This window comes from Oncorhynchus clarkii, chromosome 13, assembly GCF_045791955.1.
Source record: "Oncorhynchus clarkii lewisi isolate Uvic-CL-2024 chromosome 13, UVic_Ocla_1.0, whole genome shotgun sequence".
NCBI lineage: Eukaryota > Metazoa > Chordata > Actinopteri > Salmoniformes > Salmonidae > Oncorhynchus > Oncorhynchus clarkii.
This window is the reverse complement of record NC_092159.1, coordinates 10,056,636-10,083,399: the sequence shown is the minus strand read 5'-3', so window position 1 is coordinate 10,083,399 and position 26,764 is coordinate 10,056,636. Positions and strand designations below refer to the sequence as shown.

At 48.6% G+C, this 26,764-nt stretch overlaps 1 protein-coding gene across 2 annotated transcripts; it reads left to right on the top strand.

Annotated features, from left to right (window-relative positions):
* Positions 1 to 3,049: 3,049 nt before the first annotated feature.
* Positions 3,050 to 25,292, top strand: LOC139424365 (aspartate aminotransferase, cytoplasmic-like). 2 transcript variants are annotated; one of them, XM_071176110.1, is made up of 9 exons: positions 3,050 to 3,315; positions 14,561 to 14,742; positions 15,491 to 15,614; positions 17,665 to 17,777; positions 19,621 to 19,725; positions 20,418 to 20,568; positions 20,897 to 21,062; positions 22,892 to 23,034; positions 24,115 to 25,292. In XM_071176110.1, the coding sequence occupies exons 1-9, from the start codon at positions 3,207 to 3,209 to the stop codon at positions 24,252 to 24,254; spliced, it is 1,233 nt and encodes a 410-aa protein (XP_071032211.1). In that variant the 5' UTR covers positions 3,050 to 3,206; the 3' UTR covers positions 24,255 to 25,292. The 2 variants fall into 2 exon arrangements, with proteins under 2 accessions (XP_071032211.1, XP_071032213.1); XM_071176112.1 differs by having other exon boundaries at positions 3,076 to 3,315; positions 22,892 to 23,114.
* The last annotated feature ends 1,472 nt before the right edge of the window (positions 25,293 to 26,764 follow it).

Genomic DNA, 26,764 nt, shown 5'->3' with positions numbered 1-26,764 from the left:
AGAGAGGGGGGAGAAAGAGAGGAAGAGTAAAGGAGAGAGAGGGGGGAGAAAGAGAGGAAGAGTAAAGGAGAGAGAGGGGGAGATAGAGAGGAAGAGTAAAGGAGAGAGAGGGAAAGTAAAGGAGAAAGAGGGGGGAGAAAGAGAGGAAAAGTAAAGGAGAGAGAGGGGGGAGAAAGAGAGGAAGAGTAAAGGAGAGAGAGGGGGAGATAGAGAGGAAGAGTAAAGAAGAGAGAGGGGGAGAAAGAGAGGAAGAGTAAAGGAGAGAGAGGGGGGAGAAAGAGAGGAAGAGTAAAGGAGAGAGAGGGGGAGATAGAGAGGAAGAGTAAAGAAGAGAGAGGGGGAGAAAGAGAGGAAGAGTAAAGGAGAGAGAGGGGGGAGAAAGAGAGGAAGAGTAAAGGAGAGAGAGGGGGGAGAAAGAGAGGAAGAGTAAAGGAGAAAGAGAGGAAGAGTAAAGGAGAGAGAGGAAGAGTAAAGGAGAGAGAGGGAGAGTAAAGGAGAGAGAGGAAGAGTAAAGGAGAGAGAGGAAGAGTAAAGGAGAGAGAGGAAGAGTAAAGGAGAGAGAGGAAGAGTAAAGGAGAGAGAGGGAGAGTAAAGGAGAGAGAGGAAGAGTAAAGGAGAAAGAGAGGAAGAGTAAAGGAGAGAGAGGGGGGAGAAAGAGAGGAAGAGTAAAGGAGAGAGAGGAAGAGTAAAGGAGAGAGAGGGGGAGATAGAGAGGAAGAGTAAAGGAGAGAGAGGGAGAGTAAAGGAGAGAGAGGGAGAGTAAAGGAGAGAGAGGAAGAGTAAAGGAGAGAGAGGGAGGAGAAAGAGAGGAAGAGTAAAGAAGAGAGAGGGGGAGAAAGAGAGGAAGAGTAAAGGAGAGAGAGGGGGGAGAAAGAGAGGAAGAGTAAAGGAGAGAGAGGGGGAGATAGAGAGGAAGAGTAAAGAAGAGAGAGGGGGAGAAAGAGAGGAAGAGTAAAGGAGAGAGAGGGGGGAGAAAGAGAGGAAGAGTAAAGGAGAGAGAGGGGGAGATAGAGAGGAAGAGTAAAGAAGAGAGAGGGGGAGAAAGAGAGGAAGAGTAAAGGAGAGAGAGGGGGGAGAAAGAGAGGAAGAGTAAAGGAGAGAGAGGGGGGAGAAAGAGAGGAAGAGTAAAGGAGAGAGAGGGGGAGATAGAGAGGAAGAGTAAAGGAGAGAGAGGGAGAGTAAAGGAGAAAGAGGGGGGAGAAAGAGAGGAAAAGTAAAGGAGAGAGAGGGGGGAGAAAGAGAGGAAGAGTAAAGGAGAGAGAGGGGGAGATAGAGAGGAAGAGTAAAGAAGAGAGAGGGGGAGAAAGAGAGGAAGAGTAAAGGAGAGAGAGGGGGGAGAAAGAGAGGAAGAGTAAAGGAGAGAGAGGGGGGAGAAAGAGAGGAAGAGTAAAGGAGAGAGAGGGGGGAGAAAGAGAGGAAGAGTAAAGGAGAAAGAGAGGAAGAGTAAAGGAGAGAGAGGAAGAGTAAAGGAGAGAGAGGGAGAGTAAAGGAGAGAGAGGAAGAGTAAAGGAGAGAGAGGAAGAGTAAAGGAGAGAGAGGAAGAGTAAAGGAGAGAGAGGAAGAGTAAAGGAGAGAGAGGGAGAGTAAAGGAGAGAGAGGAAGAGTAAAGGAGAAAGAGAGGAAGAGTAAAGGAGAGGAGAGGGGGGAGAAAGAGAGGAAGAGTAAAGGAGAGAGAGGAAGAGTAAAGGAGAGAGAGGGGGAGATAGAGAGGAAGAGTAAAGGAGAGAGAGGGAGAGTAAAGGAGAGAGAGGGAGAGTAAAGGAGAGAGAGGAAGAGTAAAGGAGAGAGAGGGAGGAGAAAGAGAGGAAGAGTAAAGGAGAGAGAGGAAGAGTAAAGGAGAGAGAGGGGGAGATAGAGAGGAAGAGTAAAGGAGAGAGAGGGAGAGTAAAGGAGAGAGAGGGAGAGTAAAGGAGAGAGAGGGAGAGTAAAGGAGAGAGAGGGAGAGTAAAGGAGAGAGAGGAAGAGTAAAGGAGAGAGAGGGGGGAGACAGAGAGGAAGAGTAAAGGAGAGAGAGGGGGGGATGTTGTTCAAATTCATTATTACATAATCAAAATCAAAATCGCCAAAATAAAGAAACGGGTTGTCTGGTAGCATCAATAAATACACACAGACTTGTAGTTGAACAAGTCATTGCATGTATAGATTTTTGTTTACTTGACTTGAAAAATCTTGTGACTGAATTCAACTTTGACAGGCTCTTAGAATGAAAAACTTAGACTTGACTGGCTCTTAGAATGTACGACTTGGACTTGACTGGCTCTTAGAATGAATAACTTGGAATTTGCATATTTATTAAATGTAAAGACAGGGTTGGGAAACCCTGGGATAAAATGACAGCATATCTTGCTTTGCTAGCTAAGGCTGACATCTAGTGGCGCAAAGAGTAATTGCATATGTTTAATAGCCCGTAATCAAACATTCAGAACTATGTTTACTCATTATGCTATTTATTTTGATGTAATTTAATCTTTATGAATCTATTCATAATCTCCTGTATAGTCACTTGCAGACAGTGTTTAATTTGCTCTCGGGACTTAAAGCCACAATTATGATATTTTCCTAAAATGTCAGATACAATACGTTTGATAAGTACAGTAGCTAAAATATATATCAACATACAGGATGTAAAATTATATCCAGTTGCTTTGATATCACCTATTCAAACAACCTAATCATTTCCATGTGTACAGCCATACAGCTGCACTAGCCCTTGACCTTTCAGATGCTTGGCTCTCATTGGCTGTCTCGCAGCCCCGGTCAGTATTCCATGCTATCTCATTGGTCATTGGGTTGACGCCCGATCCAGACATTGGTTCCAGTTTGCCTTGTAGACCTCCGTTCCGCCAGAAAGAATAAGCAATACTTAGCAAGAAAGGGGCAGGGCGCTCCTCTGGGTGTAAACTCTGTAGATTTGGAAACTAGAAGTCTGAGTAAACTGGACCCCCCTTTCAATGCAACACAACGTACAGTGCAATAAATGATATGAGAACACACACAAAACAATTGTTGACCATTTAGGCTTTGCACTGTCTCTTTAATCTGACCCGGAAGTACTTAGTTATTCTTTCCTGCTTCACAGTGGTACCTTGTAGCGCTTTGAAGGTGAAGCTCAATCGCCTGTCTCACCGCTGCAGCCTACCGGCGAGGTACTGAACAAGAACGACTCTCTCCCCTTCTCCTGCTCTGTACCGGGATCCGTTATAATAATGTCTATATTCGCCGAAGTACCTCAAGCCCCTCCAGTGGCCGTTTTTAAACTGACTGCCGATTTCAGAGAGGACACTCACGCGCAGAAGGTGAATTTGGGAGTCGGAGGTAAGAGAGAGAAGCTCCAACAAGCTATGCTAACTTACGTTTAGAATGTGCAACACAGACGGGTAAACTGCTCGGACCACGGGCACTAGTCTGAGTAGCATGACATTAGAATGCTTGCCAACTAACATGGCTTTGACCTTCCTCGTTAGCATGCAGGCTAACAGACTAGTCGAAGTTTGACAGCAAGTGCAACCAGACTGCCGCATATATCAGCCATAGTTTTCTGCTAATACATGGGCATCTAGCTAGTATCTATCATGAAAGCATTTATAAAACGCTGCTCATTCTGGAGTTTGACATTTGGTGGACACTGGAAAGCAATGTGAGCTCATGATTGTTTCTACGAGAACCCGTGCGGTCCATACAGAACAGATCAGGCAGTCCGCAATAGAAGTGTATTATAAACTGTTAACTTATCACCAGTCGTAGGGTGACACACCTTCCAAAAGGTCTGTGGTCATTCCTAAACATTGGAGATGAGGTCTGAATACCATTGCCATAGAATTAGGAATTGGATCTCTATGACCAGTGGGCTCTGTAGCTGATGGAAAGAAAATGATTCTGGATGCAGTACAGAACAGATAGTTATGCATGTGTTGGGTTTGGAATAGATCACTCTGCCTTCACTACTAGGTTATATTGTTACCCTTCCATTTCATTCATCAGTCTTCCAATGCCAAGGCTGTAGGGAATACGTGATTGTATCTTCTCACTCACTGAGGGAGAACAGCAGGACTCATGAACTAGATTCTACACCGGGACCATTGTTTTTCTTGAGCCGATGGTCATTTGATGACAGCAAATGTATGGCAAGAAGCCCAAACAGATATAATATTTGACTAGAACATAATCACATATTTTCATATGATCACATATCTCACTATTGTGTAGTGCGTGGGAATACTTTGGAACAGATTTCCAAAATCATCCAAAAAAAAAACAGCCTGCGGGCCAAATTTGGCCAGTTGGGGAACCTAGGAGTACAGCTATGACTGGAAGTGACTTTTTCATAGCAGGTAAGGAGAATTTACTCAGCAGGGTGGGAAAATGTACGTAGCAGGTTAGAAGACTTAGGTTAAGGTTAGGAAAAGGGATGGGGTTAGCTCAACCTGCCAGGGAAAAGGGATGGGGTTAGCTCAACCTGCCAGGGAAAAGGGATGGGGTTAGCTCAACCTGCTAGGGAAAAGGGATGGGGTTAGCTCAACCTGCCAGGGAAAAGGGATGGGGTTAGCTCAACCTGCCAGGGAAAAGGGATGGGGTTAGCTCAACCTGCTAGGGAAAAGGGATGGGGTTAGCTCAACCTGCTAGGGAAAAGGGATGGGGTTAGCTCAACCTGCCAGGGAAAAGGGATGGGGTTAGCTCAACCTGCCAGGGAAAAGGGATGGGGTTAGCTCAACCTGCCAGGGAAAAGGGATGGGGTTAGCTCAACCTGCTAGGGAAAAGGGATGGGGTTAGCTCAACCTGCTAGGGAAAAGGGATGGGGTTAGCTCAACCTGCCAGGGAAAAGGGATGGGGTTAGCTCAACCTGCTAGGGAAAAGGGATGGGGTTAGCTCAACCTGCCAGGGAAAAGGGATGGGGTTAGCTCAACCTGCCAGGGAAAAGGGATGGGGTTAGCTCAACCTGCCAGGGAAAAGGGATGGGGTTAGCTCAACCTGCTAGGAAAAGGGATGTGGTTAGCTCAACCTGCCAGGGAAAAGGGATGGGGTTAGCTCAACCTGCCAGGGAAAAGGGATGGGGTTAGCTCAACCTGCCAGGGAAAAGGGATGTGGTTAGCTCAACCTGCCAGGGAAAAGGGATGGGGTTAGCTCAACCTGCCAGGGAAAAGGGATGGGGTTAGCTCAACCTGCTAGGAAAAAGGATGTGGTTAGCTCAACCTGCCAGGGAAAAGGGATGGGGTTAGCTCAACCTGCCAGGGAAAAGGGATGGGGTTAGCTCAACCTGCCAGGGAAAAGGGATGGGGTTAGCTCAACCTGCCAGGGAAAGGGGATGGGGTTAGCTCAACCTGCTAGGGAAAGGGGATGGGGTTAGCTCAACCTGCCAGGGAAAAGGGATGGGGTTAGCTCAACCTGCCAGGGAAAAGGGATGGGGTTAGCTCAACCTGCCAGGGAAAAGGGATGGGGTTAGCTCAACCTGCTAGGAAAAGGGATGTGGTTAGCTCAACCTGCCAGGGAAAAGGGATGGGGTTAGCTCAACCTGCCAGGGAAAAGGGATGGGGTTAGCTCAACCTGCCAGGGAAAAGGGATGTGGTTAGCTCCACCTGCTAGGGAAAAGGGATGGGGGTAGCTCAACCTGCCAGGGAAAAGGGATGGGGTTAGCTCAACCTGCTAGGGAAAAGGGATGGGGTTAGCTCAACCTGCTAGGGAAAAGGGATGGGGTTAGCTCAACCTGCTAGGGAAAAGGGATGGGGTTAGCTCAACCTGCCAGGGAAAAGGGATGGGGTTAGCTCAACCTGCTAGGGAAAAGGGATGGGGTTAGCTCAACCTGCCAGGGAAAAGGGATGGGGTTAGCTCAACCTGCTAGGGAAAGGGGATGGGGTTAGCTCAACCTGCCAGGGAAAAGGGATGGGGTTAGCTCAACCTGCTAGGGAAAGGGATGTGGTTAGCTCAACCTGCTAGGGGAAAGGGATGGGGTTAGCTCCACCTGCTAGGGAAAAGGGATGGGTTAGCTCAACCTGCTAGGGAAAAGGGATGGGGTTAGCTCAACCTGCTAGGGAAAGGGGATGGGGTTAGCTCAACCTGCTAGGGAAAGGGGATGGGGTTAGCTCAACCTGCTAGGGAAAAGGGATGTGGTTAGCTCAACCTGCCAGGGAAAAGGGATGGGGTTAGCTCAACCTGCCAGGGAAAAGGGATGGGGTTAGCTCAACCTGCTAGGGAAAAGGGATGGGGTTAGCTCAACCTGCTAGGGAAAGGGATGGGGTTAGCTCAACCTGTTAGGGAAAGTCACTTCCGGTCGTACTCCCTCGGTAGTAGCTACAGAACCCAGAGCCAAGGTCCTCATAACACCACACAGGACAATATCGACTGGTTGTTGTTGGCAGTGAGAGACTGATTCTCGTAGAAACAGGGTGTGTTGAGGAACTGTTATAAAAAAACTAGTTGGGCTTGTTTTGTGACCTTGATGAATCAGTATTTGGTATTAATGAAATGCAGGAAGGGGGGAAACAACAAAGAAAAGTAGCTTCTAACCAGCGAGCCTACATGTCTGTAGTTTCTCCTTAGACTAGACCAGGGCCTGGTGTAGGCCAGCCAGCTAGTCTACATGTCTGTAGTTTCTCCTTAGACTAGACCAGGGCCTGGTGTAGGCCAGCTAGTCTACATGTCTGTAGTTTCCCCTTAGACTAGACCAGGGCCTGGTGTAGGCCAGCTAGCTAGCCTACATGTCTGTAGTTTCCCCTTAGACTAGACCAGGGCCTGGTGTAGGCCAGCCAGCTAGTCTACATGTCTGTAGTTTCTCCTTAGACTAGACCAGGGCCTGGTGTAGGCCAGCTAGTCTACATGTCTGTAGTTTCCCCTTAGACTAGACCAGGGCCTGGTGTAGGCCAGCCAGCTAGTCTACATGTCTGTAGTTTCTCCTTAGACTAGACCAGGGCCTGGTGTAGGCCAGCCAGCTAGCCTACATGTCTGTAGTTTCCCCTTAGACTAGACCAGGGCCTGGTGTAGGCCAGCCAGCTAGTCTACATGTCTGTAGTTTCTCCTTAGACTAGACCAGGGCCTGGTGTAGGCCAGCCAGCTAGTCTACATGTCTGTAGTTTCTCCTTAGACTAGACCAGGGCCTGGTGTAGGCCAGCTAGTCTACATGTCTGTAGTTTCCCCTTAGACTAGACCAGGGCCTGGTGTAGGCCAGCCAGCTAGTCTACATGTCTGTAGTTTCTCCTTAGACTAGACCAGGGCCTGGTGTAGGCCAGCCAGCTAGTCTACATGTCTGTAGTTTCTCCTTAGACTAGACCAGGGCCTGGTGTAGGCCAGCCAGCTAGTCTACATGTCTGTAGTTTCTCCTTAGACTAGACCAGGGCCTGGTGTAGGCCAGCCAGCTAGCCTACATGTCTGTAGTTTCCCCTTAGACTAGACCAGGGCCTGGTGTAGGCCAGCCAGCTAGTCTACATGTCTGTAGTTTCTCCTTAGACTAGACCAGGGCCTGGTGTAGGCCAGCTAGTCTACATGTCTGTAGTTTCTCCTTAGACTAGACCAGGGCCTGGTGTAGGCCAGCTAGTCTACATGTCTGTAGTTTCCCCTTAGACTAGACCAGGGCCTGGTGTAGGCCAGCTAGTCTACATGTCTGTAGTTTCTCCTTAGACTAGACCAGGGCCTGGTGTAGGCCAGCCAGCTAGCCTACATGTCTGTAGTTTCCCCTTAGACTAGACCAGGGCCTGGTGTAGGCCAGCCAGCTAGTCTACATGTCTGTAGTTTCTCCTTAGACTAGACCAGGGCCTGGTGTAGGCCAGCTAGTCTACATGTCTGTAGTTTCTCCTTAGATTAGACCAGGGCCTGGTGTAGGCCAGCCAGCTAGGCTACATGTCTGTAGTTTCCCCTTAGACTAGACCAGGGCCTGGTGTAGGCCAGCCAGCTAGCCTACATGTCTGTAGTTTCTCCTTAGACTAGACCAGGGCCTGGTGTAGGCCAGCCAGCTAGTCTACATGTCTGTAGTTTCCCCTTAGACTAGGCCAGGGCCTGGTGTAGGCCAGCCAGCTAGTCTACATGTCTGTAGTTTCCCCTTAGACTAGACCAGGGCCTGGTGTAGGCCAGCCAGCTAGTCTACATGTCTGTAGTTTCCCCTTAGACTAGACCAGGGCCTGGTGTAGGCCAGCCAGCTAGGCTACATGTCTGTAGTTTCCCCTTAGACTAGATCAGGGCCTGGTGTAGGCCAGCCAGCTAGCCTACATGTCTGTAGTTTCTCCTTAGACTAGACCAGGGCCTGGTGTAGGCCAGCCAGCTAGTCTACATGTCTGTAGTTTCCCCTTAGACTAGGCCAGGGCCTGGTGTAGGCCAGCCAGCTAGTCTACATGTCTGTAGTTTCCCCTTAGACTAGACCAGGGCCTGGTGTAGGCCAGCCAGCTAGTCTACATGTCTGTAGTTTCCCCTTAGACTAGACCAGGGCCTGGTGTAGGCCAGCCAGCTAGTCTACATGTCTGTAGTGTCTCCTTAGACTAGACCAGGGCCTGGTGTAGGCCAGCCAGCTAGCCTACATGTCTGTAGTTTCCCCTTAGACTAGGCCAGGGCCTGGTGTAGGCCAGCCAGCTAGTCTACATGTCTGTAGTTTCTCCTTAGACTAGACCAGGGCCTGGTGTAGGCCAGCCAGCTAGTCTACATGTCTGTAGTTTCCCCTTAGACTAGGCCAGGGCCTGGTGTAGGCCAGCCAGCTAGTCTACATGTCTGTAGTTTCTCCTTAGACTAGACCAGGGCCTGGTGTAGGCCAGCCAGCTAGTCTACATACATGTCTAGTACATGTTTCCCCTTAGACTAGACCAGGGCCTGGTGTAGGCCAGCCAGCTAGCCTACATGTCTGTAGTTTCCCCTTAGACTAGACCAGGGCCTGGTGTAGGCCAGCCAGCTAGTCTACATGTCTGTAGTTTCCCCTTAGACTAGACCAGGGCCTGGTGTAGGCCAGCCAGCTAGTCTACATGTCTGTAGTTTCCCCTTAGACTAGGCCAGGGCCTGGTGTAGGCCAGCCAGCTAGTCTACATGTCTGTAGTTTCTCCTTAGACTAGACCAGGGCCTGGTGTAGGCCAGCCAGCTAGTCTACATGTCTGTAGTTTCCCCTTAGACTAGACCAGGGCCTGGTGTAGGCCAGCCAGCTAGCCTACATGTCTGTAGTTTCCCCTTAGACTAGACCAGGGCCTGGTGTAGGCCAGCCAGCTAGCCTACATGTCTGTAGTTTCCCCTTAGACTAGACCAGGGCCTGGTGTAGGCCAGCCAGCTAGTCTACATGTCTGTAGTTTCCCCTTAGACTAGACCAGGGCCTGGTGTAGGCCAGCCAGCTAGTCTACATGTCTGTAGTTTCCCCTTAGACTAGACCAGGGCCTGGTGTAGGCCAGCCAGCTAGTCTACATGTCTGTAGTTTCCCCTTAGACTAGACCAGGGCCTGGTGTAGGCCAGCCAGCTAGTCTACATGTCTGTAGTTTCCCCTTAGACTAGACCAGGGCCTGGTGTAGGCCAGCCAGCTAGTCTACATGTCTGTAGTTTCTCCTTAGACTAGACCAGGGCCTGGTTTAGGCCAGCCAGCTAGTCTACATGTCTGTAGTTTCCCCTTAGACTAGACCAGGGCCTGGTGTAGGCCAGCCAGCTAGCCTACATGTCTGTAGTTTCTCCTTAGACTAGACCAGGGCCTGGTGTAGGCCAGCCAGCTAGCCTACATGTCTGTAGTTTCTCCTTAGACTAGACCAGGGCCTGGTGTAGGCCAGCCAGCTAGTCTACATGTCTGTAGTTTCTCCTTAGACTAGACCAGGGCCTGGTGTAGGCCAGCCAGCTAGTCTACATGTCTGTAGTTTCTCCTTAGACTAGACCAGGGCCTGGTGTAGGCCAGCCAGCTAGTCTACATGTCTGTAGTTTCTCCTTAGACTAGACCAGGGCCTGGTGTAGGCCAGCCAGCTAGGCTACATGTCTGTAGTTTCTCCTTAGACTAGACCAGGGCCTGGTGTAGGCCAGCCAGCTAGTCTACATGTCTGTAGTTTCTCCTTAGACTAAACCAGGGCCTGGTGTAGGCCAGCTAGTCTACATGTCTGTAGTTTCCCCTTAGACTAGACCAGGGCCTGGTGTAGGCCAGCCAGCTAGTCTACATGTCTGTAGTTTCTCCTTAGACTAGACCAGGGCCTGGTGTAGGCCAGCCAGCTAGGCTACATGTCTGTAGTTTCTCCTTAGACTAGACCAGGGCCTGGTGTAGGCCAGCCAGCTAGTCTACATGTCTGTAGTTTCCCCTTAGACTAGACCAGGGCCTGGTGTAGGCCAGCCAGCTAGTCTACATGTCTGTAGTTTCTCCTTAGACTAGACCAGGGCCTGGTGTAGGCCAGCCAGCTAGTCTACATGTCTGTAGTTTCTCCTTAGACTAGACCAGGGCCTGGTGTAGGCCAGCCAGCTAGTCTACATGTCTGTAGTTTCTCCTTAGACTAGACCAGGGCCTGGTGTAGGCCAGCCAGCTAGTCTACATGTCTGTAGTTTCTCCTTAGACTAGACCAGGGCCTGGTGTAGGCCAGCCAGCTAGTCTACATGTCTGTAGTTTCTCCTTAGACTAGACCAGGGCCTGGTGTAGGCCAGCCAGCTAGGCTACATGTCTGTAGTTTCCCCTTAGACTAGACCAGGGCCTGGTGTAGGCCAGCCAGCTAGCCTACATGTCTGTAGTTTCTCCTTAGACTAGACCAGGGCCTGGTGTAGGCCAGCCAGCTAGCCTACATGTCTGTAGTTTCTCCTTAGACTAGACCAGGGCCTGGTGTAGGCCAGCCAGCTAGCCTACATGTCTGTAGTTTCTCCTTAGACTAGACCAGGGCCTGGTGTAGGCCAGCCAGCTAGCCTACATGTCTGTAGTTTCTCCTTAGACTAGACCAGGGCCTGGTGTAGGCCAGCCAGCTAGTCTACATGTCTGTAGTTTCTCCTTAGACTAGACCAGGGCCTGGTGTAGGCCAGCCAGCTAGTCTACATGTCTGTAGTTTCCCCTTAGACTAGACCAGGGCCTGGTATAGGCCAGCCAGCTAGCCTACATGTCTGTAGTTTCCCCTTAGACTAGACCAGGGCCTGGTGTAGGCCAGCCAGCTAGCCTACATGTCTGTAGTTTCTCCTTAGAATAGACCAGGGCCTGGTGTAGGCCAGCCAGCTAGTCTACATGTCTGTAGTTTCTCCTTAGACTAGACCAGGGCCTGGTGTAGGCCAGCCAGCTAGTCTACATGTCTGTAGTTTCTCCTTAGACTAGACCAGGGCCTGGTGTAGGCCAGCCAGCTAGCCTACATGTCTGTAGTTTCTCCTTAGACTAGACCAGGGCCTGGTGTAGGCCAGCCAGCTAGTCTACATGTCTGTAGTTTCTCCTTAGACTAGACCAGGGCCTGGTGTAGGCCAGCCAGCTAGTCTACATGTCTGTAGTTTCTCCTTAGACTAGACCAGGGCCTGGTGTAGGCCAGCCAGCTAGCCTACATGTCTGTAGTTTCTCCTTAGACTAGACCAGGGCCTGGTGTAGGCCAGCCAGCTAGGCTACATGTCTGTAGTTTCTCCTTAGACTAGACCAGGGCCTGGTGTAGGCCAGCCAGCTAGGCTACATGTCTGTAGTTTCTCCTTAGACTAGACCAGGGCCTGGTGTAGGCCAGCCAGCTAGTCTACATGTCTGTAGTTTCCCCTTAGACTAGACCAGGGCCTGGTGTAGGCCAGCCAGCTAGTCTACATGTCTGTAGTTTCCCCTTAGACTAGACCAGGGCCTGGTGTAGGCCAGCCAGCTAGCCTACATGTCTGTAGTTTCTCCTTAGACTAGACCAGGGCCTGGTGTAGGCCAGCCAGCTAGCCTACATGTCTGTAGTTTCCCCTTAGACTAGACCAGGGCCTGGTGTAGGCCAGCCAGCTAGCCTACATGTCTGTAGTTTCTCCTTAGACTAGACCAGGGCCTGGTGTAGGCCAGCCAGCTAGCCTACATGTCTGTAGTTTCTCCTTAGACTAGACCAGGGCCTGGTGTAGGCCAGCCAGCTAGTCTACATGTCTGTAGTTTCTCCTTAGACTAGACCAGGGCCTGGTGTAGGCCAGCCAGCTAGTCTACATGTCCGTAGTTTCTCCTTAGACTAGACCAGGGCCTGGTGTAGGCCAGCCAGCTAGTCTACATGTCTGTAGTTTCCCCTTAGACTAGACCAGGGCCTGGTGTAGGCCAGCCAGCTAGTCTACATGTCTGTAGTTTCCCCTTAGACTAGACCAGGGCCTGGTGTAGGCCAGCCAGCTAGTCTACATGTCTGTAGTTTCTCCTTAGACTAGACCAGGGCCTGGTGTAGGCCAGCCAGCTAGTCTACATGTCTGTAGTTTCCCCTTAGACTAGACCAGGGCCTGGTGTAGGCCAGCCAGCTAGTCTACATGTCTGTAGTTTCTCCTTAGACTAGACCAGGGCCTGGTGTAGGCCAGCCAGCTAGTCTACATGTCTGTAGTTTCCCCTTAGACTAGACCAGGGCCTGGTGTAGGCCAGCCAGCTAGTCTACATGTCTGTAGTTTCCCCTTAGATTAGACCAGGGCCTGGTGTAGGCCAGCCAGCTAGTCTACATGTCTGTAGTTTCCCCTTAGACTAGACCAGGGCCTGGTGTAGGCCAGCCAGCTAGTCTACATGTCTGTAGTTTCTCCTTAGACTAGACCAGGGCCTGGTGTAGGCCAGCCAGCTAGTCTACATGTCTGTAGTTTCCCCTTAGACTAGACCAGGGCCTGGTGTAGGCCAGCCAGCTAGTCTACATGTCTGTAGTTTCTCCTTAGACTAGACCAGTGCCTGGTGTAGGCCAGCCAGCTAGTCTACATGTCTGTAGTTTCCCCTTAGACTAGACCAGGGCCTGGTGTAGGCCAGCCAGCTAGTCTACATGTCTGTAGTTTCTCCTTAGACTAGACCAGGGCCTGGTGTAGGCCAGCCAGCTAGGCTACATGTCTGTAGTTTCTCCTTAGACTAGACCAGGGCCTGGTGTAGGCCAGCCAGCTAGCCTACATGTCTGTAGTTTCCCCTTAGACTAGACCAGGGCCTGGTGTAGGCCAGCCAGCTAGCCTACATGTCTGTAGTTTCCCCTTAGACTAGACCAGGGCCTGGTGTAGGCCAGCCAGCTAGTCTACATGTCTGTAGTTTCTCCTTAGACTAGACCAGGGCCTGGTGTAGGCCAGCCAGCTAGTCTACATGTCTGTAGTTTCTCCTTAGACTAGACCAGGGCCTGGTGTAGGCCAGCCAGCTAGCCTACATGTCTGTAGTTTCTCCTTAGATTAGACCAGGGCCTGGTGTAGGCCAGCCAGCTAGGCTACATGTCTGTAGTTTCCCCTTAGACTAGACCAGGGCCTGGTGTAGGCCAGCCAGCTAGTCTACATGTCTGTAGTTTCTCCTTAGACTAGACCAGGGCCTGGTTTAGGCCAGCCAGCTAGCCTACATGTCTGTAGTTTCCCCTTAGACTAGACCAGGGCCTGGTGTAGGCCAGCCAGCTAGCCTACATGTCTGTAGTTTCTCCTTAGACTAGACCAGGGCCTGGTGTAGGCCAGCCAGCTAGCCTACATGTCTGTAGTTTCCCCTTAGACTAGACCAGGGCCTGGTGTAGGCCAGCCAGCTAGTCTACATGTCTGTAGTTTATCCTTAGACTAGACCAGGGCCTGGTGTAGGCCAGCCAGCTAGGCTACATGTCTGTAGTTTCCCCTTAGACTAGACCAGGGCCTGGTGTAGGCCAGCCAGCTAGTCTACATGTCTGTAGTTTCTCCTTAGACTAGACCAGGGCCTGGTGTAGGCCAGCCAGCTAGGCTACATGTCTGCAGTTTCTCCTTAGACTAGACCAGGGCCTGGTGTAGGCCAGCCAGCTAGTCTAGCTATTTGTTGTGAACTTTGTTAACTGAATATCAATGGCTGTCATTTGATCCTCAATGGTAGAGCACACTGGCCTGGACAGGAAAGGAGAGACCTTGAAAGGCTTTCCTTAGAGAGGGAAATTAAGCTCCTCGGAAGTCACATGCACAGGATTGTGCCCCCCCCCACACACACACACACTTATTCTTCAGGCCAGGGTGACCTCCAGCAGAGCAGGGTGTGACAGCAGACTGCATGCAGTGAACATACTGCTGCACTATGGCTGTGTTGCAGCCTGCTAGTGGTCATTATGAAAGGTTGTTTTGGTATCAACCATTAACATTTTTAAGTAGGCTCATTATAACTAGGCTATTGTACTCTGTAATGCTTGTTTGTCTCTCCAGCCTACAGTAAATGACTGCCTGGTGCCTGCTATTGGTCCTGCCCACGCAGGCAGGCTGACAGACATGTACAGTGTGTATTATACAACATTTTATTTAACTGGGCAAGTCAGTTAAGAACAAATTGTTATTTCCAATGACGGCCAAACCCAAACCCGGGTGACGCTGGGCCAATTGTGTGCCGCTCTATGGTACTCCCAATCATGTCCCGTTTTGGTAGTGACGCCTCTAGCACTGAGATGCAGTGCCTTAGACCGCTGCGCCACTCTGGAGTCCTGTATACAGATGGTGTATAGATGACTGTCTACCGTGGGTCCTGCCTAGATAGTTAGATACAGTATATAATGTCTCCTCTCTCTCTCTCTCTCCTCAGCCTACCGTACAGATGACTGTCTACCATGGGTCCTGCCCGTAGTGAAGAAGGTAGAGCAGATGATAGTGGAGGACAACAGTCTGAACCACGAGTATCTTCCCATCCTGGGTCTCCCTGAGCTCCGCTCTGCTGCCTCCAAGGTGGCCCTGGGCGATGACAGCCCCGCCATCAAGGACGGGAGGGTAGGTAGGAGGGAGGGACACATGTATATACATAGATACATACCAGAGTTGGGCAGAATTGAATTGCCTCGTAAATTCCCATAGAATTATTGAATTGAAGTTGTTAGGAGAATACAGAATTACAATTTTTACTTAAAGGAAATAGAATTGAGTGAAATTCTATTCATTTCAAATGGCTCTTCTATTCTACATTAGGTCTAGTCTATACAAGTATACACCTTGTGCCTGAAACATCAAACATGTCGTTATATACATGCATATAAAACAATCCATTTTCAGGACAAAATCTTGACATGTATGATCAAAGAAAACAAAACCTGTGTGTGAATATTCAGTTATTATATTATATCACCTCCATTTAGTTAAATATGGAGGAAATACTACATTTCCCAGCATTAGTTCAACCCTCAAGTTGACCCTGAGGCCTTCAAAAAGAAGCCTGGAAATATAATGGGCTCTTCTAAGGTTAAGAGTTGATGAACATTGTTTCCAGGGAAAAGTGCTGTATTATTTGGTATCTGGAAGTGTGACCTGTCAGATTCAATAGAACTCGTTCCATGACTCAGTCGCATCTCTTTGAATTGCACTGAATTAAATTCTACTTCCTGTAACTCAAATTCTACACCGTGGGGTGGAAGTCAACATAAACACACGCACATCCTGGGGGATGAGTAGTAGGACTGGGAAACACACACACAGTCTTCTGCCTTGCCCTGCCCAAATGTTGATGTTTTCTCTCTCTTTCCAGGTGGGAGCTGTCCAGGCGTTGGGAGGTACCGGTGCGTTGAGGATCGGGGCAGAGTTTCTGAGGCGCTGGTACAACGGCACCAACAACACGGCCACGCCCGTCTACGTCTCCGCGCCAACCTGGGGTCAGTGGGCAGGGCTACAACCAACTCATTTACATGGAATTGATTTAGCCAGGGAGTCCTGGGTTCCATAGAACCAATAAGGACTGTTTTAGATAACAAGATAATCGTAGAGCCAATAAGGACTGTTTAGACAACAAGATAACCGTAGAGCCAATAAGGACTGTTTAGACAACAAGATAACCATAGGGCCAATAAGGACTGTTTAGACAACAACATAACCGTAGAGCCAATAAGGACTGTTTAGACAACAAGATAACCGTAGAGCCAATAAGGACTGTTTAGACAACAAGATAACCGTAGAGCCAATAAGGACTGTTTAGACAACAAGATAACCATAGAGCCAATAAGGACTGTTTAGACAACAAGATAACCGTAGGGCCAATAAGGACTGTTTAGACAACAAGATAACCGTAGGGCCAATAAGGACTGTTTAGACAACAAGATAACCGTAGGGCCAATAAGGACTGTTTAGACAACAAGATAACCGTAGGGCCAATAAGGACTGTTTAGACAACAAGATAACCATAGGGCCAATAAGGACTGTTTAGACAACAAGATAACCGTAGAGCCAATAAGGACTGTTTAGACAACAAGATAACCGTAGAGCCAATAAGAACTGTTTAGACAACAAGAAAACCGTAGGGCCAATAAGGACTGTTTAGACAACAAGATAACCGTAGGGCCAATAAGGACTGTTTAGACAACAAGATAACCATAGAGCCAATAAGGACTGTTTAGACAACAAGATAACCGTAGGGCCAATAAGGACTGTTTAGACAACAAGATAACCGTAGGGCCAATAAGGACTGTTTAGACAACAAGATAACCGTAGGGCCAATAAGGACTGTTTAGACAACAAGATAACCGTAGGGCCAATAAGGACTGTTTAGACAACAAGATAACCATAGGGCCAATAAGGACTGTTTAGACAACAAGATAACCGTAGAGCCAATAAGGACTGTTTAGACAACAAGATAACCGTAGAGCCAATAAGAACTGTTTAGACAACAAGAAAACCGTAGGGCCAATAAGGACTGTTTAGACAACAAGATAACCGTAGGGCCAATAAGGACTGTTTAGACAACAAGATAACCGTAGGGCCAATAAGGACTGTTTAGACAACAAGATAACCGTAGGGCCAATAAGGACTGTTTAGACAACAAGATAACCGTAGAGCCAATAAGGACTGTTTAGACAACAAGATAACCGTAGAGCCAATAAGGACTGTTTAGACAACAAGATAACCGTAGAGCCAATAAGGACTGTTTAGACAACAAGATAACCGTAGAGCCAATAAGGACTGTTTAGACAACAAGATAACCGTAGAGCCAATAAGGACTGTTTAGACAACAAGATAACCGTAGAGCCAATAAGGACTGTTTAGACAACAAGATAACCGTAGAGCCGATAAGGACTGTTTAGACAACAAGATAACCGTAGAGCCAATAAGGACTGTTTAGACAACAAGATAACCGTAGAGCCAATAAGGACTGTTTAGACAACAAGATAACCGTAGAGCCAATAAGGACTGTTTAGACAACAAGATAACCGTAGAGCCAATAAGGACTGTTTAGACAACAAGATAACCGTAGAGCCAATAAGGACTGTTTAGACAACAAGATAACCGTAGAGCCAATAAGGACTGTTTAGACAACAAGATAACCGTAGAGCCAATACGGACTGTTTAGACAACAAGATAACCGTAGAGCCAATAAGGACTGTTTAGACAACAAGATAACCGTAGAGCCAATAAGGACTGTTTTGACAACAAGATAACCGTAGGGCCAATAAGGACTGTTTAGACAACAAGATAACCGTAGGGCCAATAAGGACTGTTTAGACAACAAGATAACCGTAGGGCCAATAAGGACTGTTTAGACAACAAGAAAACTGAGACACAGCAGCAGACACACAGAGCCCAATCAACATATTCTACTTCTATTGAGTCATCATCCCCTTAAGAGCGCCAACACACTGAACAAATACCCTCTTCTCCACCGCCTCACCATCTTCTTCATCTTCTCCTTCTTCTGCTTCTCTCGCCCTATAGAGAACCACAATGCAGTGTTTTCTGATGCTGGGTTTAAAGATATCCGCCCCTACCACTACTGGGACGGAGAAAAGAAAGGCCTGGACGTGACCGGTATAATGGATGACCTGGAGGTGAGAGAGAGAGAGAGGGATGGAGGGAGGGGTAGGGAGGGTGGGGTAGGGATGGAGGGAGGGGTAGGGATGGATGGAGGGAGGGTTAGGAGGGGTGGGGTAGGGATGGAGGGAGGGTTAGGGAGGGTGGGGTAGGGTTGGAGGGAGGGGTAGGGATGGAGGGAGGGGCAGGGATGGATGGAGGGAGGGTGGGGTAGGGTTGGAGGGGTAGGGATGGAGGGAGGGGCAGGGATGGAGGGAGGGAGGGGTAGGGATGGAGGGAGGGGTAGGGTTGGATGGAGGGAGGGAGGGGTAGGGTTGGATGGAGCGAGGGGCAGGGATGGAGGGAAGGGCAGGGAGGGTGGGGTAGGGTTGGAGGGAGGGGTAGGGATGTGTAGGGATGTGTAGGGATGGAGGGAGGGAGGGGCAGGGATGGAGGGAGGGGTGGGGTAGGGATGGAGGGAGGGTTAGGAGGGGTGGGGTAGGGATGGAGGGAGGGTTAGGGAGGGTGGGGTAGGGTTGGAGGGAGGGGTAGGGATGGAGGGAGGGGCAGGGATGGATGGATGGAGGGAGGGTGGGGTAGGGATGGTTGGAGGGGTAGGGATGGAGGGAGGGGCAGGGATGGAGGTAGGGAGGGAGGGGTAGGGAGGGAGGGAGGGGTAGGGTTGGATGGAGGGAGGGAGGGGTAGGGTTGGATGGAGCGAGGGGCAGGGATGGAGGGAAGGGCAGGGAGGGTGGGGTAGGGTTGGAGGGAGGGGTAGGGATGTGTAGGGATGTGTAGGGATGGAGGGAGGGAGGGGTAGGGATGTGTAGGGATGGAGGGTGGGGTAGGGTTGAAGGGAGGGGTAGGGTTGGAGGGAGGGGCAGGGATGGAGGGAGGGGTAGGGTTGGATGGAAGGAGGGTTAGGGAGGGGCAGGGAGGGTGGGGTAGGGTTGGAGGGAGGGGTAGGGATGTGTAGGGAGGAAGGGGTAGGGATGGAGGGTGGGGTAGGGATGTGGGGTAGGGTTGAAGGGAGGGGTAGGGTTGGAGGGAGGGAGGGGGAGGGGGAGGGATGGAGGGAAGGGTAGTTTTGGAGGGAGGGGCAGGGTTGGAGGGAGGGGCAGGGAGGGAGGGGTAGGGTTGGAGGGAGGGGTAGGGTTGGAGGGAGGGAGGGAGGGATGGATGGAGGGAGGGAGGGGTAGGGATGGAGGGTTGAGTAGGGATGGTGGGACTTGAGTTAGAGCGACATCATGCACGATTTAGTCTACAACAAGCTATGGATGATCGTCTTGCGTTAATATTTCAGCTGTATATCAAAACAACCAGTAATCTGAACAACTGATAACACCCTGCAAACTGTTTTGTTTTCAGTTGTGTATCAAAACAACCAGTAATCTGAACAACTGATAACACCCTGCAAACTGTTTTGTTTTCAGTTGTGTATCAAAACAACCAGTAATCTGAACAACTGATAACACCCTGCAAACGGTTTTGTTTTCAGTTGTGTATCAAAACAACCAGGAATCTGAAAAACTGATAACACCCTGCAAACGGTTTTGTTTTCAGTTGTGTATCAAAACGACCAGTAATCTGAACAACTGATGACACCCTGCAAACGGTTTTGTTTTCAGTTGTGTATCAAAACAACCAGGAATCTGAACAACTGATAACACCCTGCAAACTGTTTTGTTTTCAGTTGTGTATCAAAACGACCAGTAATCTGAACAACTGATGACACCCTGCAAACTGTTTTGCCGTCAGCCCCGTTTCACACTAACATTTGACGACTCAAAATAATTTTCATGAGATTACTTGACATTCTTTCAAATGCACATCCCTAATCCTGTCCTTGATAATTGATGTGGGTCTGTGTTATTTTGTCAGAACGCTCCAGAACATTCTATCTTTGTGCTCCATGCCTGTGCCCACAACCCCACGGGGACAGACCCCACACCTGACGAATGGAAGACGATCTCTGAGGTCATGAAGGTGAGACAGGGGAGACAGCAGGAGTGTATTCACTAGGAACCAAACGGAACCAAACGGGTAGGGACCTACCTGAGTCTGTTCAATACAAACTCTAGTTTTCAATGCAAAAAGTTTTCCATTTGGATGAAATTGTTTCTGTTCTGTGACGACAGTCTGAGACTAATGAATACTCCCCAGGAGAACAGACATCTCATAATCACAACCATTATCCATCAGGCTCATTTATATTTTGAGGTAACGTTTTGTTTTTCCTTTCTTCCCTCTCAATTCAATTCTCTCTCTTTCCCTTCTCCTCCCTCCTCTCTCTGTGTCCCTTCTCCTCCCTCCTCTCTCTGTGTCCCTTCTCCTCCCTCCTCTCTCTGTGTTCCTTCTCCTCCCTCCTCTCTCTGTGTTCCTTCTCCTCCCTCCTCTCTCTGTGTTCCTTCTCCTCCCTCCTCTCTCTGTGTTCCTTCTCCTCCCTCCTCTCTCTGTGTTCCTTCTCCTCCCTCCTCTCTCTGTGTTCCTTCTCCTCCCTCCTCTCTCTGTGTTCCTTCTCCTCCCTCCTCTCTCTGTGTTCCTTCTCCTCTCTCTGTGTTCCTTCTCCTCTCTCTGTGTTCCTTCTCCTCTCTCTGTGTTCCTTCTCCTCCCTCCTCTCTCTGTGTCCCTTCTCCTCCCTCCTCTCTCTGTGTCCCTTCTCCTCCCTCCTCCTCCAGAGGAGGAAGCTGTTTGTGTTCTTTGACTCAGCCTACCAGGGTTTTGCATCAGGCAGTCTGGATAAAGATGCCTGGGCCATCCGCTACTTTGTCTCTGAAGGATTTGAGCTGCTCTGTGCCCAGTCCTTCTCAAAGAACTTTGGCCTCTACAGTGAGTCTATAGACAGACACGTGCATCGTGGTCCTCTGTGTCTCCGGTGGTAGAGCATGGTGCTTGTAACGCCAGGATAGTGGGTTCAATTCCCGGGACCACCCATACGTGAAGTGGATAAAAATGTCTGTTAAATGGCATATATTATACATAGACATGAACACCAACATGTAACACACACACACACACACACACACACACACACACACACACACAGTCTGCTGCTGTGTTCCAATGGCCACAGTTTTTGCTTACATTTTTCATCTCTGTCTCACAAACGCTCAGCCAGTCTGACGCTAATCCTCCATTTTGTTCCTTCCTCCTCCAGATGAGCGTGTTGGTAACCTGACGGTAGTGGCCCAGGATAAAGACAACCTGGCCCGTGTTCTGTCCCAGATGGAGAAGATCGTCAGGACCACCTGGTCCAACCCTCCCTCCCAGGGAGCGCGCATCGTAGCCATCACACTCAACAACCCTGATCTGTTCATTGAATGGTACGGTCAAAAATATAACCCTTTATACTCAACAACCCAATTCTCTTCACAGAATGGTACAGTCCAACAACACACCCTTCTAAGTTAACCCTGAGGAGTTCACTGAATGGTACAGTCCAAGTTTTGACAACTGCTCCATTGTTAGACTTTAACTGTGCTTCCTTATTGGGGGATTGTTAGACTTTAATAACTGTGCTTCCTTATTGGGGGATTGTTGGACTTTAATAACTGTGCTTCCTTATTGGGGATTGTTGGACTTTATTAACTGTGCTTCCTTATTGGGGGATTGTTAGACTTTAATAACTGTGCTTCCTTATTGGGGATTGTTGGACTTTAATAACTGTGCTTCCTTATTGGGGGATTGTTGGACTTTATTAACTGTGCTTCCTTATTGGGGATTGTTGGACTTTAATAACTGTGCTTCCTTATTGGGGGATTGTTAGACTTTAATAACTGTGCTTCCTTATTGGGGGATTGTTGGACTTTAATAACTGTGCTTCCTTATTGGGGGATTGTTGGACTTTAATAACTCTGCTTCCTTATTGGGGGATTGTTAGACTTTAATAACTGTGCTTCCTTATTGGGGGATTGTTAGACTTTAATAACTGTGCTTCCTTATTGGGGATTGTTGGACTTTAATAACTGTGCTTCCTTATTGGGGGATTGTTAGACTTTAATAACTCTGCTTCCTTATTGGGGGATTGTTAGACTTTAATAACTGTGCTTCCTTATTGGGGGATTGTTAGACTTTAATAACTGTGCTTCCTTATTGGGGATTGTTGGACTTTAATAACTGTGCTTCCTTATTGGGGGATTGTTGGACTTTATTAACTGTGCTTCCTTATTGGGGATTGTTGGACTTTAATAACTGTGCTTCCTTATTGGGGATTGTTGGACTTTAATAACTGTGCTTCCTAATTGGGGGATTGTTAGACTTTAATAACTATGCTTCCTTATTGGGGGATTGTTAGAGTTTAATAACTGTGCTTCCTTATTGGGGGATTGTTAGACTTTAATAACTGTGCTTCCTTATTGGGGATTGTTGGACTTTAATAACTGTGCTTCCTTATTGGGGGATTGTTGGACTTTAATAACTGTGCTTCCTTATTGGGGGATTGTTGGACTTTAATAACTGTGCTTCCTTATTGGGGATTGTTGGACTTTAATAACTGTGCTTCCTTATTGGGGATTGTTGGACTTTAATAACTGTGCTTCCTTATTGGGTGATTGTTGGACTTTAATAACTGTGCTTCCTTATTGGGTGATTGTTAGACTTTAATAACTCTGCTTCCTTATTGGGGGATTGTTAGACTTTAATAACTGTGCTTCCTTATTGGGTGATTGTTAGACTTTAATAACTGTGCTTCCTTATTGGGGATTGTTAGACTTTAATAACTGTGCTTCCTTATTAGGGATTGTTAGACTTTAATAACTGTGCTTCCTTATTGGGGGATTGTTAGACTTTAATAACTGTGCTTCCTTATTGGGGGATTGTTGTAAGCCACGTTCTGTTGGTGGCAGATTTTTCTAAGACTGCCGTTCCCATTCAGATCAGTGATATAGAGTGTTGAAGCTGTCCCACTCCCCATGGCTGTAGGAAGGGTAACGTCCTGTTGATGAGACAGGCTGAACTAACCAACTCTCTCTTCTCCCTCCTCCCCCTGTAGGAAGAGTAACGCCCTGTTGATGAGACCAGCTGAAGGCTGAACTAACCAACTCTCTCTCTCTTCTCCCTCCTCCCCCTGTAGGAAGGGTAACGTCCTGTTGATGAGACCAGCTGAAGGCTGAACTAACCAACTCTCTCTCTCTTCTCCCTCCTCCCCCTGTAGGAAGGGTAATGTAAAGACCATGGCTGACCGTGTATTGTTGATGAGAGACCAGTTGAAGGCTAAGCTAATTGCTCTGGGGACGCCTGGCACCTGGGACCACATCACTCAGCAGATCGGCATGTTCAGCTTCACAGGACTGAACCGTAAGAGTTTCCCAAACACACAGACATGTACCCAGGCACCTCCAAGCAGACCGGCATGTTCAGCTTCACCGGACTGAACCGTAAGAGTTTCCCAAACACACAGACATGTACCCAGGCACCTCCAAGCAGACCGGCATGTTCAGCTTCACCAGACTGAACCGTAAGAGTTTCCCAAACACACAGACATGTACCCAGGCACCTCCTAGCAGACCGGCATGTTCAGCTTCACCAGACTGAACCGTAAGAGTTTCCCAAACACACAGACATGTACCCAGGCACCTCCTAGCAGACCGGCATGTTCAGCTTCACCAGACTGAACCGTAAGAGTTTCCCAAACACACAGACATGTACCCAGGCACCTCCTAGCAGACCGGCATGTTCAGCTTCACCAGACTGAACCGTAAGAGTTTCCCAAACACACAGACATGTACCCAGGCACCTCCTAGCAGACCGGCATGTTCAGCTTCACCAGACTGAACCGTAAGAGTTTCCCAAACACACAGACATGTACCCAGGCACCTCCTAGCAGACCGGCATGTTCAGCTTCACCAGACTGAACCGTAAGAGTTCCCCAGACACACAGACATGTACCCAGACACCTCCTAGCAGACCGGCATGTTCAGCTTCACCAGACTGAACCGTAAGAGTTTCCCAAACACACAGACATGTACCCAGACATGTACATGTAAGTTACAGAAACATCCACGCTCAACTACACACACAGATCCTCACACACAGATACACTTCTACAAGTTACATATTTTTCCTCTCTCTCTCTCTCCCTACAGTCTACAGCTAAGCAGATTGATTACATGATCAACATAGACAGTTGACTGTAAATTTTAATAACATTCCCTCTCTTTCTCCCTCTCCTGTCTCCCTCCTCCCTCTCCTGTCTCTCTCTCCTTCCTCCCTCTTTCTCCCTCTCCTTCCTCCCTCCCTCTCCTTTCTCCCTCTCCTTTCTCCCTCTTCTTTCTCCCTCTCTTTCTCCCTCTCCTTCCTCCCTCCCTCTCGTTCTCCCTCTCCTTTCTCCCTCTCCTTCCTTCCTCCTCTCGTTCTCCCTCTCCTTCCTCCCTACAGCTAAGCAGGTGCAGTACATGATTAAGGAGAAGCATGTCTACCTGATGGCCAGCGGTCGTATCAACATGTGTGGCCTCACCTCCAAGAACATCGACTATGTCGCAGAGTCCATCCATGAGACAGTGTCCAAGGTCCAGTAAGGCCCCGCCCTCCGCATCCAGCTGCTTCCTGTCCACCACAGGAAGTACTGTTAATTGTCACGTGTGGTCTCGTCAAGCACCCCCTTCTGTGACAACACACCCTTTCTCTATAAGCAGTGCTCTAACCGTCTATTGGTTGTCAAATTTAGAAGAGCGACGATATGACACGTGTTCACTGCAATCAATGTTAATGATCAACAGTATAACTGGTTTCTGTCCATCTTCTCTCCTCCTCAGATTACTGAGACATCTTTAAACAATCTGAGCGCAGACCTCTAGTCGAAGTATTTCACTCTTCTGGCGATCGTTCGGTTGCCTTTTATTTATTTTATTGTGCCATTTCCGGTTTTGAAAATGTAGAAAAGATGACTGTGTGCACTTTGGTTTTAAAAAAATGTTTCAGAGCACTTGAAAGTGAAGCATTGCCAGAAGTTGAGTGAAAAGTTTGTGTAAAATGAATTCTACATACGAGCCCCCAGACCTCCTATCTACAGACGACCACAACGCTTCTGAACTTCTTTTATAATAGAACTGGTTCCATTTAACAATCGCAACATTCTAGAACGTGTGAAATGGTGCATTGTGGATCAAATGCTCTGGGATGTCATGTGACAGGCTTGAAAGGTTCTTTACAGTTCATGCATGTGCCGCCTATAGGTCAAACGTTAACAGGAAATGCCCTCTGATAGGGTGATATGACCTTTTCTCAACCTTTGAGCAGCTATATGCAGATATGTCCTATAGGAAAAGCACATACCACTACTGTGGTAATAGTTGAACCACTTAAATGTCTGTGGCTTAGGTTCTGTGTTCGGCATGTACTTGGTGTTAAGACTCCTATTCATAATAATGCTGCTTATGAAGGAGTGTTAACCTCTGCCTTTAACGGTGATGTGTTTGTTTTGATGTTTTGTTCACTGTACACATACAGTTGGTCTTCCAACACACAGCCTCACGCCGTTATATTGCCATGGTTATATTGACATCCTGTCTGTACATTTCAGACAGCTAATAATAAATGATGAATCGTGTACTGAACTGAATGTCATTTCTCCTTTTTTCTCTACCTGTGTACATGGCTGTTTTTAATATAGTTATAAAAGATTAAACACTGCCGACGAACGGTTCAACGCACCGGTCGGCTGACTGGTCGACCTACTGCCTCTGACCACAGAATATCAGCCGCCATTTTCTGTTTTAATTTCCCAAAAAGATTCTCCATGTTGAATTGCCACCGTTCATCTACATCCAGCAGGTCATTTACTGAGCACAGATGTGTTTTGAGTATTTTATTAGGATCCCCATTACCTGTTGTGAAAGCAGCAGCGCCTCTTCCTGGGGGACACTGTGGGGGACACACTGTGGGGGACACACTGTGGGGGACACACTGTGGGGGGGACACTGTGTGGGGGACTCTGTGGGGGACACTGTGGGGGACTCTGTGGGGGACACTGTGGGGGACTCTGTGGGGGACTCTGTGGGGGACACAATCCCAGACACCCCGAATCCCTTCACCAACTATTGAAACATTGTTAATGATAATATTTTGTGCAAATTGTTATATGAGAGTTGACTTGGAATTCCCCAGAAATACACCAAGGGATTTTTGCTACTGAGTCCCACAGTGGTGATGTTCCTTATGGTGTGATTTGTCCTTAAGACATTAGTAATAACTATGGCCCAGAGTTTTTCCTAACCCGACAAGAAGAAAACTCCGGGCCCTGCATATTAACTGTCAGCAACTGGAATAAACAAAAACATTATTGTTCGAAGTCTGAACACTAAAAAGACAGCTGAAACTTGTGAATCTTTTTAATTCTGTACATTTTTCTAATGCAAAAATCTGAGGGGTTTTCCCCTGTTAAAATGCCCAGAGTTAATTTACCCATAAAGTCATTATAAACTCTATCTACAATACATCGCTCATATATGCATTTCTCTTCTATAAAAAGATATATCTCTGTATTACGTTCTGTGTAGGTGTCACTCTCCCCATACACCAGTGGTCTCCAGTCCTGACGATCTGTCCAATTTATCCATTTCAGTTTAGGACCTTTTTTGAGACAAATAGCACTTTAAAAATGCGTTGTGTTAAAATACCTCCATATAGATGTTGCTGACAAGCACAGATTTAGAATCAGCTTCCCCTCCCCAAATCCTAGCCCAAACCATTGAGGTGAAAAACAAGAAAACTGACCTTAAATCAAGTCTCATCCTACTCCAGTTAAAAACAGGGCCATTGTGTCTGAGAAGAGGATGAGGGTTCTGATTGGCTGTTGCCTCTACTCCCATGCAGCATAGTGAGTCAGCACTTTTTCCTGTTTTCCAAGGAAGGATGCTCTTCTCTCCTCCTCACTGACCAATGACAGGAGCCACAGAGCATCACTCCCCCTTTACCCTTTCTCTCCATCCCTCACATTTCCCTTTTCTCCCAGCCCCCCGTCCTCTGTCTCTCCCTCCCTCCTCTCTCTCCCTCTAGCCCCCCCGGCCTCTATGCCTCTCCTCCCCTC

What these genes read in the sequence shown, in the direction of transcription:
- LOC139424365 (XM_071176110.1), top strand. Translation starts at nt 3,207, where the DNA reads ATGTCTATATTCGCCGAAGTACCTCAAGCCCCTCCAGTGGCCGTTTTT. An exon ending in CGTCTCCGCGCCAACCTGGG is followed by an intron (nt 15,615 to 17,664) that starts GTCAGTGGGCAG and finishes CTCGCCCTATAG; the next exon opens with AGAACCACAATGCAGTGTTT. An exon ending in GTATAATGGATGACCTGGAG is followed by an intron (nt 17,778 to 19,620) that starts GTGAGAGAGAGA and finishes TTATTTTGTCAG; the next exon opens with AACGCTCCAGAACATTCTAT.